Genomic DNA, 12,881 nt, shown 5'->3' on the forward strand with positions numbered 1-12,881 from the left:
CTTTTAATTGGGTGGAACATTTTAGTCCGCTAGACGGCGATAGAGTGCGCAAGTGTCGTCACTCGCGACAGCAATTCGAGTAGAAGGAGTGGCAATAGACATCATCGTGCTAATGTCATTGAGAGGCCTTTTCTTCCTGTCGTTTATGTCACTTTTACCTCTTGTGACAATCTTTTGCAAGTGATCGCAAGTAAGTACAGACATTTATTAATTAACCTCTACACCCTAAAATGCTTTTCACTTTTGAACTATATCACTCTACTCATGTTTTCTATGTGTATCAAGGGGAAAACACTATTTGTGTCATCTGATTCTTTTACTATTTAGTGTATTTTAGGGTGCTTCCTAGAAAGTCATTATGACATTTGAATGGATATTTCAGTGATTTGGAGAGTTTACCCTCTGTTAAATAGATTTTTTTGTTTCAAATTGATATTAAAGATTCAAAGTAGACTTATACTTTTTTTCTGATAATGTACTCATCCACCAGTGGAAAGATTGTGATGTTTTTTTGTGTTCTTTTTGTATTGCAAGGATGTGGTCCCTCCGGCGAATGGTGGCGAATCTCCACGGACGCCTGCGCCCCATTTTATCCCGCCACTCGTCCGGGGGCGAGCGACCGTCGAACCGGCTGAAGCTGGGGACGCGGGTCGTGGCCACGGCGCTGGTGGGCGGCGGCCTCCTGGCGGCCTGGGCTTGGGTGGACTCGGAGAAACGTCAGAAGGAACCCGGTCTGCGGCGAGAACAGTTACGGCGGGCGGCGCTGGGTGGGGGCGACTTCAGCCTGGTGGACCACCACGGGCGACGGCGCAGTAAGCGAGACTTCCTAGGCGGCTGGGTGCTGCTCTACTTCGGCTTCACGCGCTGTCCCGACATCTGCCCCGACGAGTTGGACAAGATGAGCGCGGTGGTGACCGCCCTGGACTTGGACCCGTCGCTACCGCCCGTGCAGCCGCTTTTCGTCACAGTGGACCCCGAGCGGGACCACGTTGAGGCGATGGCTCGCTACGTTAAGGACTTTCACCCTCGCCTGTTGGGCTTGACGGGCACACCCGAGGAGGTGACGGAGGCGGGGCGCCATTATCGCGTCTACGCCAGTCGCGGTCCTCTGGACGAGGATGGGGACTACCTGGTGGATCACTCCATCCTCATCTACCTGGTTGACCCTGAAGGTCTCTTTGTGGACTACTACAATCGTCTCAAGGACGAGGAGCACATTGCCGGTAGCGTCCGACGTCACATGATCGGAGGAGGCCGGCCAGTGGGCTCGTGACGGCGAGCGTGATGACATCCGATGGCTGTTTTGTGGTTCTCTTTAATTGTATAATATTGAAAAATGAAGAGGTTGTAACCTAGATTTTTTTTAATGAAAGATCTTTTGTGGAACAAACAAAAAGAAATTCATTTTTTGGACATCATCCACATAGATGATTAGGAGACTTGGAGATGATATAATTTCTGGAGAAATAAAGCTGAAGTGTTTTCAGCATCTCTTCTTATGGCTTTACAAAATGTCAAATTGGCAAACTTAACACGCCCAACTCGACTCATTCCAATAACATTACCATGGCGCCATTTAAACTGGGAAATTCAGTCATGGTGATGGTGTTGTTGGTTCTGTAGGGCGGGGAAATGCTTCAACCTGTCGGCGGCTCGATCTTTACTGAGCAGCATCAACTCGGCCGAATCCAAGCTGGCCTCTAAACCTTCCCGGCTGTCCACTGCCACCGCGCTGTCATTGGCCTAAAAAGAGGCGGGCGTACGATGACGTGGCGTTTCTCTCCACCCACGGCGGCCATTGACTTACCAGCTGCAAAGACGCCAGCAGGAAGCGGCAGGCTTCGAAATCTTCGGCGCCGCTCACGACGGAGGCGAAGCTGCGGCGCCCGCCTAGCTCCCCCAACGCCGACACCACGCGGTCGCCGTAATCGTGGATGTCGAACGTCGGGCGCTTCTCCTGAGGCAAAAAAAAAAACAACAGATTAAACACTGTTGTGTGGGGGCGTGGCCAGCGCCGGTGGGTTTACCTGCTCGAGGAGTTTGGAACGGATCTTCTCCTCCCACGCTTGGAAACGGCGAGTGGACGAGGTCGTCTGTCTGTACTCTTCACAGTTCTTGGTCATGGTCTCCTGCACGTGCATGTAAAGGCATTACGGGGACCCTCAAACCCCCCCCCCCCCCCCCCCCAGGCGAAGTGCTAGCTTACCAATCTTAGCCTGACCAGCGCCTCGTAATCGGGCTCCTCGGCATCTGCGGGCGAGGCATTTTTTTTTCATTTCCGGTCTTCTGACCGCCGCTCGGTAGCGCTCACCTGGTGGTGTGAGGTCGTCTCCCGCCTCCGGCTCGTTGTCATCGTCGTCGTCATCGCCTACGTACACGACCCCGATGGACGCTTTGCTCGTGTTTTCTGTGGGTGTCGACGCCTTACCTTGAAGATCGGGTTGGTGGAATTGGTAGTCGGCTTGGTTTTCTTGGGCCTCGTCGTCCGGCGGCGAATCGGAGGGCGCTCCGAATGGATCCCGACTGGAAAGGCCTCGTTTCTTCTTCTTTTTCTGGAGTTTCTTCATCCTGCGTTTGCGCTCCTCCCGGTATTTGTCGTTGAGATCTGTGGCGAGGAAAAGCGTATGCGTGTGGAGACGTAGCGTGGCGAGTAGCGACGGCGTTGCCATGGTACCTATGCTGGTGGGTCCGTTGTGGAGCTTGCGTTCGGGGGGATCGTCTGCAAGAGAAAGCAACGCTCAGGAGGCCGTGGGGAGGTCGTGGAAGGGCGGCGTCGGCGCTCTAACATGTTTCCTTCAACCAGGTCCTGAAGTTGGCCAGACTCAGTGGCTCCCCCTGGCGTTTTCGTTTGCCTTCGTCGTCCAAACCGTCCGGGACTCGGTGGCATTTTCCTGAAAGCCGCCAATGGACTAGTCAAGTGTGTCTCCTCCCTCCCTGGTTTGCTCCACCCCCTGCTGACGGCGTACCTGATTTGAAAGGTTTGCCCTCCTGGAGCACGGCGTACGGGTCGTGAAGCGCCCAAACGTGGTCCTGAAACAGGAGGATAACAATGGAGTGGACAAACAAGCCAACCAGGCGGGTGGGGGAACACTTTTAAGTCACCTCCTCCTGCTCCTCGGGCGCCGCTGCCGCCACCACCAACTCCACTGGCACCACCTGCTCCCGCCTAGAAGCCTGAATGCAACATGACACACAGCTTAATAGTTTTTCCCTCCCCATGGCGGAGAGTATCTGGGCCTACCAGCTGCCTTTGGATGTGTTCATCCAGTCCCGGAGGGTCCACGTCGTCGTTGTCGTCGTCCGGGAAACCCATATCATTGCCGCCATCGTCCTCCACGTCGTTGGGTTGATCGTCCATCGGAGCTTGGCTTTGGTCAATGGCGCTCTGCAGAAGCGAGTCTTTCCGGACGGGCGGCACCAGGCGGATCAAGCCGTCGGGACCCGGAACAAAAATGTTGATCCGGAAGTCCTTTTGGCTGAACTCCACTTCACCTTTGGCACTGACACACACACACACATTGCGGTAAATTTCTTGCTGGCCCCAGACAAGATGGCGTGGATCACCTGATGAGTGGAAATTTGAGCTTTTCGTGATGTTGTGGTGGAATCAGTGCCGCCGGAGGAAGAGGAACCACCTTGACAAACTACAAACACAACTTTTAACCCACAGAGGACTTTTGGAACGAGTTTTTTTGGAAGATTTCTAACCGTGTATTCCCCACGTTCGTCCATACAATCCAACGATTCGGCGTCCACTTCCTGAAACTGCCAACCACAACGCAGAGTCCGACGGAATATGGCCACACCATCCCGCCGTCTCTTACCTGGTCTTCGTCCTCGTCGTCGTTCCAGTTTGCAGCGGCTTGGTCGCCCCCGGCGGCAGCGGCGGCCGCCGCTTTTTGGTTTCGTCTATTCAGAGGAAAGAGTCAAACGAAGCTTCAAGTTGGATGAAATGCATTCCTTGCCTTTTATTGTCCTCTCTGATGTATTCCAGCGTTTGGTAAACCAGATTATGCAGAAGCTCCACCTACAACCGATATAGCCAATGAGGTTCAGGACATGAGAGGAAAAATGTGTGGCCACGCCCACCTTTTTGCTGTAGATGCAGGTGGAGGCCTGAATGAGTAGCGCCGCCTCGGCAAAGTTCAGTTGGGTCTCCCCGTCGTCGAACGTTACGCACATGGTGTCCAGCTGTAACACATGGGAAACGGCGTTCCGTGGCGTGGCGTTGTTGGCGGCGTCGGCGCTCTAACCCCGTCGCAGACCCACCTCTTTCAGGTAGTCGTTGAGCTCAGCCGCCACATCCACGGCCCAGTTCTTAGTCAGCTCCCTGATGGGATTCAGCAAGTGAGCGTATCTGTTCTCCTTGGACTCCATGACGGCCGAACGTAGCGACGTCGTCACCCGTCGGGTAACCCTGATAATAATATAGGACGCTGTTCATTAAATCTATTTTTAAGGGATTGTACTTTCTTCACTTGATTCTTGAAAGCCATGTTATGAAATAAAAGACAAAGCTACTGAGAAAAAAAACATTCTTCACCGATAAAAACATTTAAAAGAAGATAAAATGGTGCGTTTACGGTTGAGAATGTTTGCGGAAATTTCTGGCTAACGGTTAAGACGTCCCACCAATGCTTGGTACCAAATTAGTTATAACCGGCGAGTACGTATTTACATTTTTTGTCTTCATGGAGTCTTAATTGACATTTCAGGGGTCTCAAAATACTTTTAGCGTGTCATAGTTTTAAAAACCGAGAGTTTTCTTACTCTAGCGTTAATTTACGAATGTTTATTTTACGACTAGTGTCTCGAAGAGATGTAAACAAGCTAAAAGAAAACTTTTGCCGTCAAATTAGCCCTTGAATTACCAAACGACAAAACAAAGGTCGTCAACGCTTAAGTAGTGATAATAATAAACATTTCAACAAAGTATTACGCTAAATAAAAGTTGGGAAACAACAACTTACTCGTCGTGGTAAAAAATAAAAAGTTTAAGCCGTGTGGAGAGGGGTATTAATTTTCCCGGGCGACTCTTCTTCTACTCCTCTAAAAAAAAATACGAAGGTCTGCCGTCTAGTGGCCACAAGCAGGACTTCTTCCTCTGTGTGTAGCGTATCCATTTAGGCACGGCACCGCCCCCTTGGTCATGAGCAGGTTTTGTTTTGGTATCGCCCAGTTGACGTTTGCGCGTAAAACATGTCGAGTGCGTGAACATCTTCTCGTGCAAATTGCTGAATGAACATCGGGTGGGTTTCCTCGATGGAAGCCATTCGATTGGCTCGTCTCCTGTTGTTGTTGTGCTGCCGAGGGGTCACGTGACCATGTTCCTGGAAAGTTCCTGGAAGGAGCTGGAGAAGCTTCGGCGCTCATGCTGTCTTTTCTCGCTCTCGTCCCCTCCTCCTGGCCGTGACTTCTTGTTGCCCGGGCCAGGGGCAACATGTCGGCGACCCCCATTCCCCCCGAGAAGACTGACCCGTCCAATAAAAGGAGTAATGACGTCAAACGGTGAATGAAGACGCCAAATGTTGACGATCGCTGACTGGCCGCGAGGGTGACGAAAGGGACAAAGGACAATCACCGTGCGCGGGTATAAAGACCATTTATTGTTGTTTTGAGTAGTAGTAGTATTGTTTCCCATCAGCAATGACAATTTATTGTTATTATGAGTAGTATTGTTTCCCATTAGCTTGCTTATCTGTAGCCTGCTAGCTCGGAGTTTAGCTGCTAGCCTTTATTCACCGTCAATGGTGGCCAGCCAATCACCAAAATAAGAAATCAATTTCCTTGACCAATGTTCATTCCATTCCGATAAGCCTAATCGTCATTTTCCATATCGCCCGCCACGTTGGCGGCCGCTTCCAGGGGCGTTCTGCCCGGCGCCGACAAGCGGACGGATCCGCCGATGACCTGCCAATCGTCCGACGCCATCGACGGCGACGCCCCCTCAGATTCCCACCGGAGCCGCGTGGCCTTGGCCGTCAAGGAGCTCAAGAACGCAGGTCCGACGGATTTTCACCCGTTCCCATCCGTCTGAAGGCCCGCCAGAAACGGAGTGAGTTTGATCTTTATTCCAGGTTGGTACTGGGGCGCCCTGACGGCCACGGAGGCCAAAGAAGTCCTCCAGGACGCATCGGAGGGAACTTTCCTGGTCCGCGACAGCTCCCAGAGGGACTATCTGTTCACCATCTCGGCCGTGACGTCGGCGGGCCCCACTAACCTGCGCATCGGCTTCGACGGCGCCAAGTTCAAGCTGGATTCGGTTCTCCTGGTGAGGCCCAAGCTCAAACAGTTTGACAGCGTGGTGCATCTAGTGGAGCATTACGTGCAGCTGTCGCGGAGCGCCGCCCGGGCCCGCCCCGCCCCCGCCGAGGCGCCCAACGGGACCGTCCCGCTGCTCCTCACACGACCGGCTTACCTAGCCGTGCCGTCCCTGCAGCACCTGAGCCGCGTGGCCATCAATGGGCGAACGCGGCGCTTCCAAGATCTACCCCTGCCCAACAGGCTCAAGGACTACCTGAGTGACTACCTCTACAATGTTTAGCCCGGATTGAACGTCTCGGGCGTCCGTCTCAGGTCAAGACTGTTGTCTTATTTTGAAGGACAAACTCCTTCTTTCCTGTGTTTTTTGTACATTTTGGGGACGCTGTGTGTATTTATTGACGTCACATTTTTTATTATTGATGAAGAAACCTGTTGATAAGTTCCTTCCCTGTTCATTCATGCTGGTTTCTGGACCAGCAAGACCAGTAACATAAAGCATAGGTCTGCTGAATGTTATTCTGGACATGGTTTTGCTGGTTAAACATATTACGCGAATCTATTCAGAGCGCATGTGCCCTCTAGTGTCTTGTTTTCGTACATGCATGTGCACAAACTTTTTAACGTCAAATTAAAACGATTCTATTTCTGCTTTTCTGTGTTGTGTGCCATCGGCTACATCGGCCATATGGATGTTTGGTGTACATTTTGAGTAAATTGAAGCGAATATTGCTGTTGTCACTGTTAGCTTGAACGTCTTTGCTAGCTTGAACTGTTGCTAGCTTTAACCTCATTTGTTATTGTTAGCTTCAACCTCTTTGACGTTGTTAGCTCAATTTAGTCGTTCCTTCTTCGGTTGTAGTTCCACAATACATGCGAAGAACTACAAACTAATCGTTTGCACACGGCGCCCGCAACCAGGAAGTAGTTGTAGACGTCAACATGGAGGCGCTCCACCGAGTCGTTCTCCAGAAGCTCCATTTGTATTTATGCAAGGAGCTCCTGGTGTCTGAGGGCCTGCTGGCCTTTCTGTACCAGGAGGACGTGGTGACGGCCCCGCAGATGGATGACATTTTGGCCGAGAGAACCCCGTGGAAGCGCTGCCAGAAGCTGCTAGAACTTTTGCCCAGGCGCGGCCCCGACGCATTCGCCGCCTTCCTCGGAGCTCTGGACGACTTCCCCTGGGTTCGAGAGGAACTGCTACGAGAAGAGCTCAACGCCCGGGCCCAATCGGGGTCATCGGGGGTCCCCGCCGGACACCCCGAGTCTCCGAAGACAGCCGGTAAGATGTCCATCTTGGAAGATGTAGTATATACCTTAACTTGCAAACACCCATAGAACAAAAAGAAGTAGTGATTGCAAAAAAAAAAAAAACTGGCAAAAGAATGTATTATATGGTCGAAGTCATTTTATTTCACATGGCAAAATACAGATGTTAATTTTGATCATTTTACTCTTAAAATGTTCATTTTAAGCATGTCACAATGTCTTTCTATGAGCCTTGTGACGTCACCGTGTCTTTCTATGAGCCTTGTGACGTCACAACTCCTTGAAAAGAGGTCTTGGAACTAATATCTCTTTTGATTCAATATTTTTCTCCATTGTTTGTTTTTTGTCGCAGACGTGTGCCTCGGAGTTCCGTCGGACCGGCAACTTTCGCGCCTGGCGTCCGCCCTGGGCGCCGAATGGGAGTCGGTGGCGTTGGACCTGGGCGTGTCGTCCGCCGCCCTCTTCCGTTGCCGCGCCGACCACGCCCTCTGCAGCCGCGACGCCGCACTGGCGGTGCTCTTGCTCTGGAGGCGCTCGCGAGGGAAGGAGGCCACGGCGGCGCGACTCCGGCAAAGCCTGCGGGCCGCCGGCGTCCACCCGTCGGTCCTCGACGACATCATGACGCGCTGACTCGTTTCACGGACGCTTTCGACACTTTCGGAGACAGTCGTGATGGTCGAGGACGGACGGGGCGACCCTCAGTCGTCGCATCGGCGGAAGAAGTAGAAATGGTAATCCGTGAAGAGCGCCCCCTGGAAGTGATGGTCGGTACTGCAGTCGGCTTGGCCCTGTGCGCAGAAGGAGGTCAGAGGTCAGAAAACCGGCGCACCGCTGTGGACGTTTGCGTGCTTACGGCCACTGTGGCGCGAAAGTGGTACGATCCCCGGTAGAGGCGGGCCACGCGGAGCGGCCACTCGTGTTCTCCCTGGGAACAAACGCACAAAGTGGGTGGAGTTTCGTTCGTAACTAGGCCGACCCGAAGTGGCGTTCACCTGTGTGTTTGGCGGGTAGCGATCGGGGCCCGCCAGGTTTCTGTCGTGCGGACCCGCGCAGGTGGACGTCTCGTGAGACGCGCACAGGTGCACCACCAACAGCTCGGTGGAACTGAATACACACAAGAGGTCAAGAGGTCAAATGCCACCGCGTGCGTGCATTTTCGCCATCGGCGGGGTACCGCCTCACTTCATCAGGAGCGTCACTCGCATGTTGACGGGGACAAATGGACTGACGGGGACTTGGAAGACGAAGCGCTCGGGTCTGAAGACCGGCACAGGTGAAAAATGGCACTTGGCGAGGGAATGGCGGCGACGGCGAAGCGCTTACCCGCACTCGTCTCGCACGCAGTAACGGCTGTCGATCACCTGTCGGTTCTCTTTAATCACAAACGACTCGATGGTGGTGTTGGTCCCTGAAGCGCAAACACGTATGGCTGGTTTGCGTCGGGCGCAAAAAGGTCGCGGGGGGTGCCGTGGTACGTACAGTCTGCGGAGCTTTGGATGTTGTGTAGGAAGTCGTCTCGGTCTTGTTTTTCTGTGCCACAAAATAAAAGCTTTATATCAAATGCTCCAGCTAATATGACCTGCCATTTTTAAAAAATAACTTTTTTTTAATTAAGTGCCTTGATGTTTTTTTATGTCATATTTAAAATTCTGTATTTAATCATGTTGTTCAAACAAACAAACACTCACCCGCCGGCGCGCCGTCCAAGTGGGCGTCGTCCTCGGCCGGCGAGGGACAGCAGTACTCGGTGTTGCAATACAACAGGTGGCAAAAGTGCATGTCGGGCGGCCAGGGCCCAGGTGGGGAGATGGGCGGAGCTAAAAACACAAATTCATCGATTTTAATGACACTTCCTACGACATGAGCCAAAAGATGTTTTTTACCCGTGCTGCCGCCGCCGCCGGCGCTCGCTGTGGGTGGAATCTCACTGCTGTTGCTACCCAGAAAAAAGAAGAATGGGCCTTCAATTCAAGATGGCACTAACTCAACGTTGCGAGTGTTTACCTGGCGGCAGAAGAATCCAAGTTGTGTTGGGTGACTTCCAGCAGGTGGATGGCGCCAATGGTGACGATGCTGTCGAACACACGTTGGCCCGTGGGTCATTTGGACCAGAGACGACCGGGGGGAGCAAGATGGCCGCTTACCAGACGGCCACGGCGAGGCACAGCGCTAGAACGCCGGCCCGGAACGCCCTCCGCGACAGGCAGCCGTCGCTTTTAGGCCGCGCCTCCAGAGTTGGCGGCGTCGAGGCGATGCTTTGCTTTCTCGACGTTCTGTCAGGAGGAGGCGGAGTGACGACGTGGACTGGGAGGGGGCGGGGCAAGGAGGACGTACCCCGAGGAGCGCAGACTTCCCGTCAGACTCTTGAGCTTAGCCAGGCGCCGCTTCCAAACCTCCAACTCGGTCACCCGGGTCTCCAGGCTGTCGGCCATCTTGGAGAGCTGCTGCACCGCGCCCACGTTCTCCATGAAGATCTGCTCCTGTAGGAGAAATAGAAAAAGGGGGTGAGACAGGCTTGGGGAGGAGGGCGGAGCCTAGAGAAGTGCAGGGGCGGACCTTGTCCACCACCAGGAGCTTGTCGATCTTGTGGCCGTCGTGACACGTGACGTCTCCCACCTCCTTGACGGCCGAGGGGAGGAGCTCCTTCACCTCCTGAGCTAGCACGCCTAAAAAGGTGGCACGGGCGCATTGAGGGCGGTTGCCCATTGCCCACCACGCCGCGTCTGACCTGTGCGCTGAGCATGTTCGATGCCCATCTTGGAGGCAAATTCGGGTCTGTAGTCAAACTCCACCAGTCGCATCTGCGTGATCCGCCTCAGCTGCTCCTCGGGATCCACCTGTCACGATAGCAAGATTGGAAGCTAACTCGGGCCAGGCCCCGCCCCTTCCGCACCTGGCGAATATTCTGCTTAGTGCGCTGGTCCGACGGTTGCATGACTCGCCCCATGACGGTGGCGTTGCCGCAAACCACCAGCGCCTCGTCCGGAGCGTCCGTGTTGATGCCCACCCGACCGTGACACGCCACCGCGTCCCGCTCCGCCCCGCGCCGCCACAGGCTGTCGCCGTCCATTTCGAACTGACCCGGGTTGGAAGCCTATAGCCAAGGAGGCCGTCAAAAAAGCAGCCACGGAAAAGGGCGCCGTGAATTAGGCTTCACCCTGACGATGAGTCTCTCGGACACCAGGGCGGATAAGAGGAGGGAGGGCTCGCCGTCTGGGATTTCCTCGCCGACAGCGGCGTACAGGCCCACCACCATCTGGAAATATCTGCAAGGGGATGATTAGCTTGCGCTTTAGCAACATGGCGCTAGCCCTCCATCACCTCTGGTCGGGGTTGGGTCGTCCCTTCTTGCGCATGTTGTTGGCGGTGGTCTCGGCGAAGTGGAGGCGTCCCAACGTCACATTGCTCAGTCCGTCGTTCGCCAAGGCGACCCTGCCAGATGGGAAACGCGTCAGGTCTCTGCGGACTACCACCAGCGCGCCGTGGCCCACCTGACGGGCCGCAAGGGTTTCTTGCTGCGGTCGGCCTGGGACTGCTCCATGGTCACGCGCCGTTCGGGAGATTCCATCTGGTTAGAAGGCCAAAGCCGGTTAGCGTCGCAAGCTAACCGCGCCGAACGGAAGGTCGAGTACCTTGATCCCGAATACTTGTATTTCCAGGCGCTCCGGCCGACGCATGCCGTCCGGGGTTCTGACGTACGTGGGCTCGACGGTCGCCCCCACGTGGACCGTCACCTGGAAGTGGTTCTTTTTCTGGCACACGAAAGCCTCGTCCGCCGGGGAGAAGTTGAAGCCTTTGTCCGTTTCCACGGTCAAGACCGGAGGAAGCCTGGGTGGGTGGAAACGGGCCATCAGCGACGAAAAAACGCCACTCACAACGCATTTCTCGCAGAACGCTCACATGGTGCGGAAGTTTACATCCAGGAGGGGGTTCCAGTCGTCGGGTCGGAACCTGGTCCACGTCAACGAGCCGCCAACTCGGGTCCCGTCACCCTCGCCGCCAAGCGCCACTCCGTCCGGTTCCAATGACGAATTCATGGACTCACTTCTTTTCCTTTTGCTTCTGTCGGCAGAGTGGCGGACAAAGGCGTACCCGTCGGGCAGGGGGGCGTGGCCGCCGCCATCCACGGGCCGGGCAGACCCATAGCAAAGCTCTGTCTGGAAATCTGTCACAAGCTAACGTTAGCCCGGGCCGGTGTATGGGGCTAGGGGTCACGGCGAGCCGACCGCTGACCTGAGATCTGCTCCGGTGAGCATATCTCCGACTCTGGCGGCGACTCGGGGAGCGCGCTGGCGACCAAACACAATCACATGAGGGACAAACGTCAAAATGCCCGCTAGCACGTCTTACAAAGCGTTGAAGTCGCTGGTGAGGTACTGTTCCAGAATGCTGGTGTCCACTTCCACAGAGCTGTCCAGAACGTGCCTGACGTCGTGACCTATACGGGCATCCCGTCAAAACTGAAAAAGACAGACGTCCCCGCAATGTGGCGCCGTGCTCACCCCGGAAGAACTGCCGCAGGGCCTCCTTCTCGCCGTGCACGGCCGCGGGTTCCATGCTGGCCGGCGGGTGACGCTTCAAATGGAAAGGGATGCGCGGCAGTGTTGCTCGGCAACGGGAAAGACGGACATGTCCACCATGTAGCCCTGAAACGGGCCCCCAAAGTCACACGGGCGCCATTGATAGATAGTAGATTTGTGCTGTCGCACTTGCCTTTCTGTCCAAAATGGCCGCCGAGGCCGGAGTCCCGGGATTCGTCGGTCGGTCGGATCTTGGGCGGCGGCGACGGGCCTCGCCCGCGAGGGACTCGGGACTTTCTTTTGTTGCGGTTTGTCTTCGTTTATGTATTTTTGTAGGCTCCTTTGGGCGTCCTCGGCGGGTTCTTTTCTCGCGGCGCCGTTCTCGTTTGTGTCAAGCGGACTTTGAGCTTTGAACAGGAAGTGGGCGTGGCATACAGGTGCTCTGGTATCAATTGTGTCACTCAGGTGAGAAAGGGACCTTGCATGCGCAGACTGGTCGCCAGCCGTTTTGTTATGTCACTTTCTCAAGGCCGTACTTTCGTACAGACTATTCTCCCTATTTTCTATGTCAAGTCTGTGGTAAAGTTTGCGGGGGGGGGGGGGGTGTTGTTGTTATTGGTCACAAGATGTCAAGCGTATCAGGTGGGGAAAATGATGGGATTGGTCGCCAGACAATGACAGGACAACCTTTTGATTGTTTACATTTGTGGCAGTGTATGTATGATAGCCCTCTCGGGGGTGATTTTGACTGACTCAAGCCAAGCTTGAAATGGTGATTATGCGAGAATGTCCTCAAAACACATGGAGGAAATCAAATGAATGCGTCTCGCG

At 54.4% G+C, this 12,881-nt stretch overlaps 5 protein-coding genes across 7 annotated transcripts; 3 read left to right on the forward strand and 2 right to left on the reverse strand.

Annotated features, from left to right (window-relative positions):
• Window positions 1–8: 8 nt before the first annotated feature.
• sco2 (synthesis of cytochrome C oxidase 2) lies at window positions 9–1,489 on the forward strand. The gene is made up of 2 exons (XM_077709803.1): window positions 9–190; window positions 535–1,489. Exon 2 carries the CDS (start codon window positions 536–538, stop codon window positions 1,271–1,273), a length of 738 nt encoding a protein of 245 aa, XP_077565929.1. The 5' UTR covers window positions 9–190; window position 535; the 3' UTR covers window positions 1,274–1,489.
• Window positions 1,353–5,556, reverse strand: ncaph2 (non-SMC condensin II complex, subunit H2). Its single transcript, XM_077709802.1, has 18 exons — window positions 4,971–5,556; window positions 4,270–4,417; window positions 4,090–4,191; window positions 3,966–4,027; window positions 3,825–3,909; window positions 3,709–3,765; window positions 3,565–3,644; window positions 3,242–3,500; window positions 3,103–3,174; window positions 2,967–3,030; window positions 2,787–2,891; window positions 2,675–2,719; window positions 2,429–2,605; window positions 2,312–2,368; window positions 2,207–2,250; window positions 2,028–2,129; window positions 1,808–1,957; window positions 1,353–1,743 (listed from the first exon to the last, which is right to left on the reverse strand). The coding sequence occupies exons 2-18, from the start codon at window positions 4,375–4,377 to the stop codon at window positions 1,591–1,593; spliced, it is 1,722 nt and encodes a 573-aa protein (XP_077565928.1). The 5' UTR covers window positions 4,378–4,417; window positions 4,971–5,556; the 3' UTR covers window positions 1,353–1,590.
• socs2 (suppressor of cytokine signaling 2) lies at window positions 4,095–6,916 on the forward strand. Of its 3 annotated transcripts, XM_077709807.1 has the most exons (4): window positions 4,095–4,278; window positions 5,434–5,590; window positions 5,866–6,002; window positions 6,078–6,916. In XM_077709807.1, the coding sequence occupies exons 3-4, from the start codon at window positions 5,906–5,908 to the stop codon at window positions 6,542–6,544; spliced, it is 564 nt and encodes a 187-aa protein (XP_077565933.1). In that variant the 5' UTR covers window positions 4,095–4,278; window positions 5,434–5,590; window positions 5,866–5,905; the 3' UTR covers window positions 6,545–6,916. The 3 variants fall into 3 exon arrangements, with proteins under 3 accessions (XP_077565933.1, XP_077565932.1, XP_077565930.1); XM_077709804.1 differs by lacking the exon at window positions 4,095–4,278 and having other exon boundaries at window positions 4,963–5,590; XM_077709806.1 differs by lacking the exon at window positions 4,095–4,278 and having other exon boundaries at window positions 4,960–6,002.
• Window positions 6,917–7,166: 250 nt separating this feature from the next.
• On the forward strand, window positions 7,167–9,095 carry cradd (CARD and death domain containing adaptor protein). Its single transcript, XM_077709599.1, has 2 exons — window positions 7,167–7,585; window positions 7,883–9,095. Exons 1-2 carry the CDS (start codon window positions 7,204–7,206, stop codon window positions 8,158–8,160), a joined length of 660 nt encoding a protein of 219 aa, XP_077565725.1. The 5' UTR covers window positions 7,167–7,203; the 3' UTR covers window positions 8,161–9,095.
• Window positions 7,688–12,452, reverse strand: myrfl (myelin regulatory factor like). The gene is made up of 22 exons (XM_077709598.1): window positions 12,033–12,452; window positions 11,881–11,968; window positions 11,764–11,819; window positions 11,431–11,695; window positions 11,163–11,358; window positions 11,022–11,098; window positions 10,852–10,962; window positions 10,688–10,796; window positions 10,424–10,624; window positions 10,259–10,367; window positions 10,087–10,196; window positions 9,865–10,010; window positions 9,675–9,803; window positions 9,535–9,603; window positions 9,414–9,466; window positions 9,219–9,347; window positions 9,010–9,060; window positions 8,854–8,938; window positions 8,713–8,787; window positions 8,523–8,634; window positions 8,384–8,455; window positions 7,688–8,318 (listed from the first exon to the last, which is right to left on the reverse strand). The coding sequence occupies exons 1-22, from the start codon at window positions 12,085–12,087 to the stop codon at window positions 8,229–8,231; spliced, it is 2,388 nt and encodes a 795-aa protein (XP_077565724.1). The 5' UTR covers window positions 12,088–12,452; the 3' UTR covers window positions 7,688–8,228.
• Between the last annotated feature and the right edge of the window lie 429 nt (window positions 12,453–12,881).

The sequence above is a fragment of the Stigmatopora nigra genome, chromosome 23 (assembly GCF_051989575.1).
Source record: "Stigmatopora nigra isolate UIUO_SnigA chromosome 23, RoL_Snig_1.1, whole genome shotgun sequence".
Taxonomy (NCBI): domain Eukaryota; kingdom Metazoa; phylum Chordata; class Actinopteri; order Syngnathiformes; family Syngnathidae; genus Stigmatopora; species Stigmatopora nigra.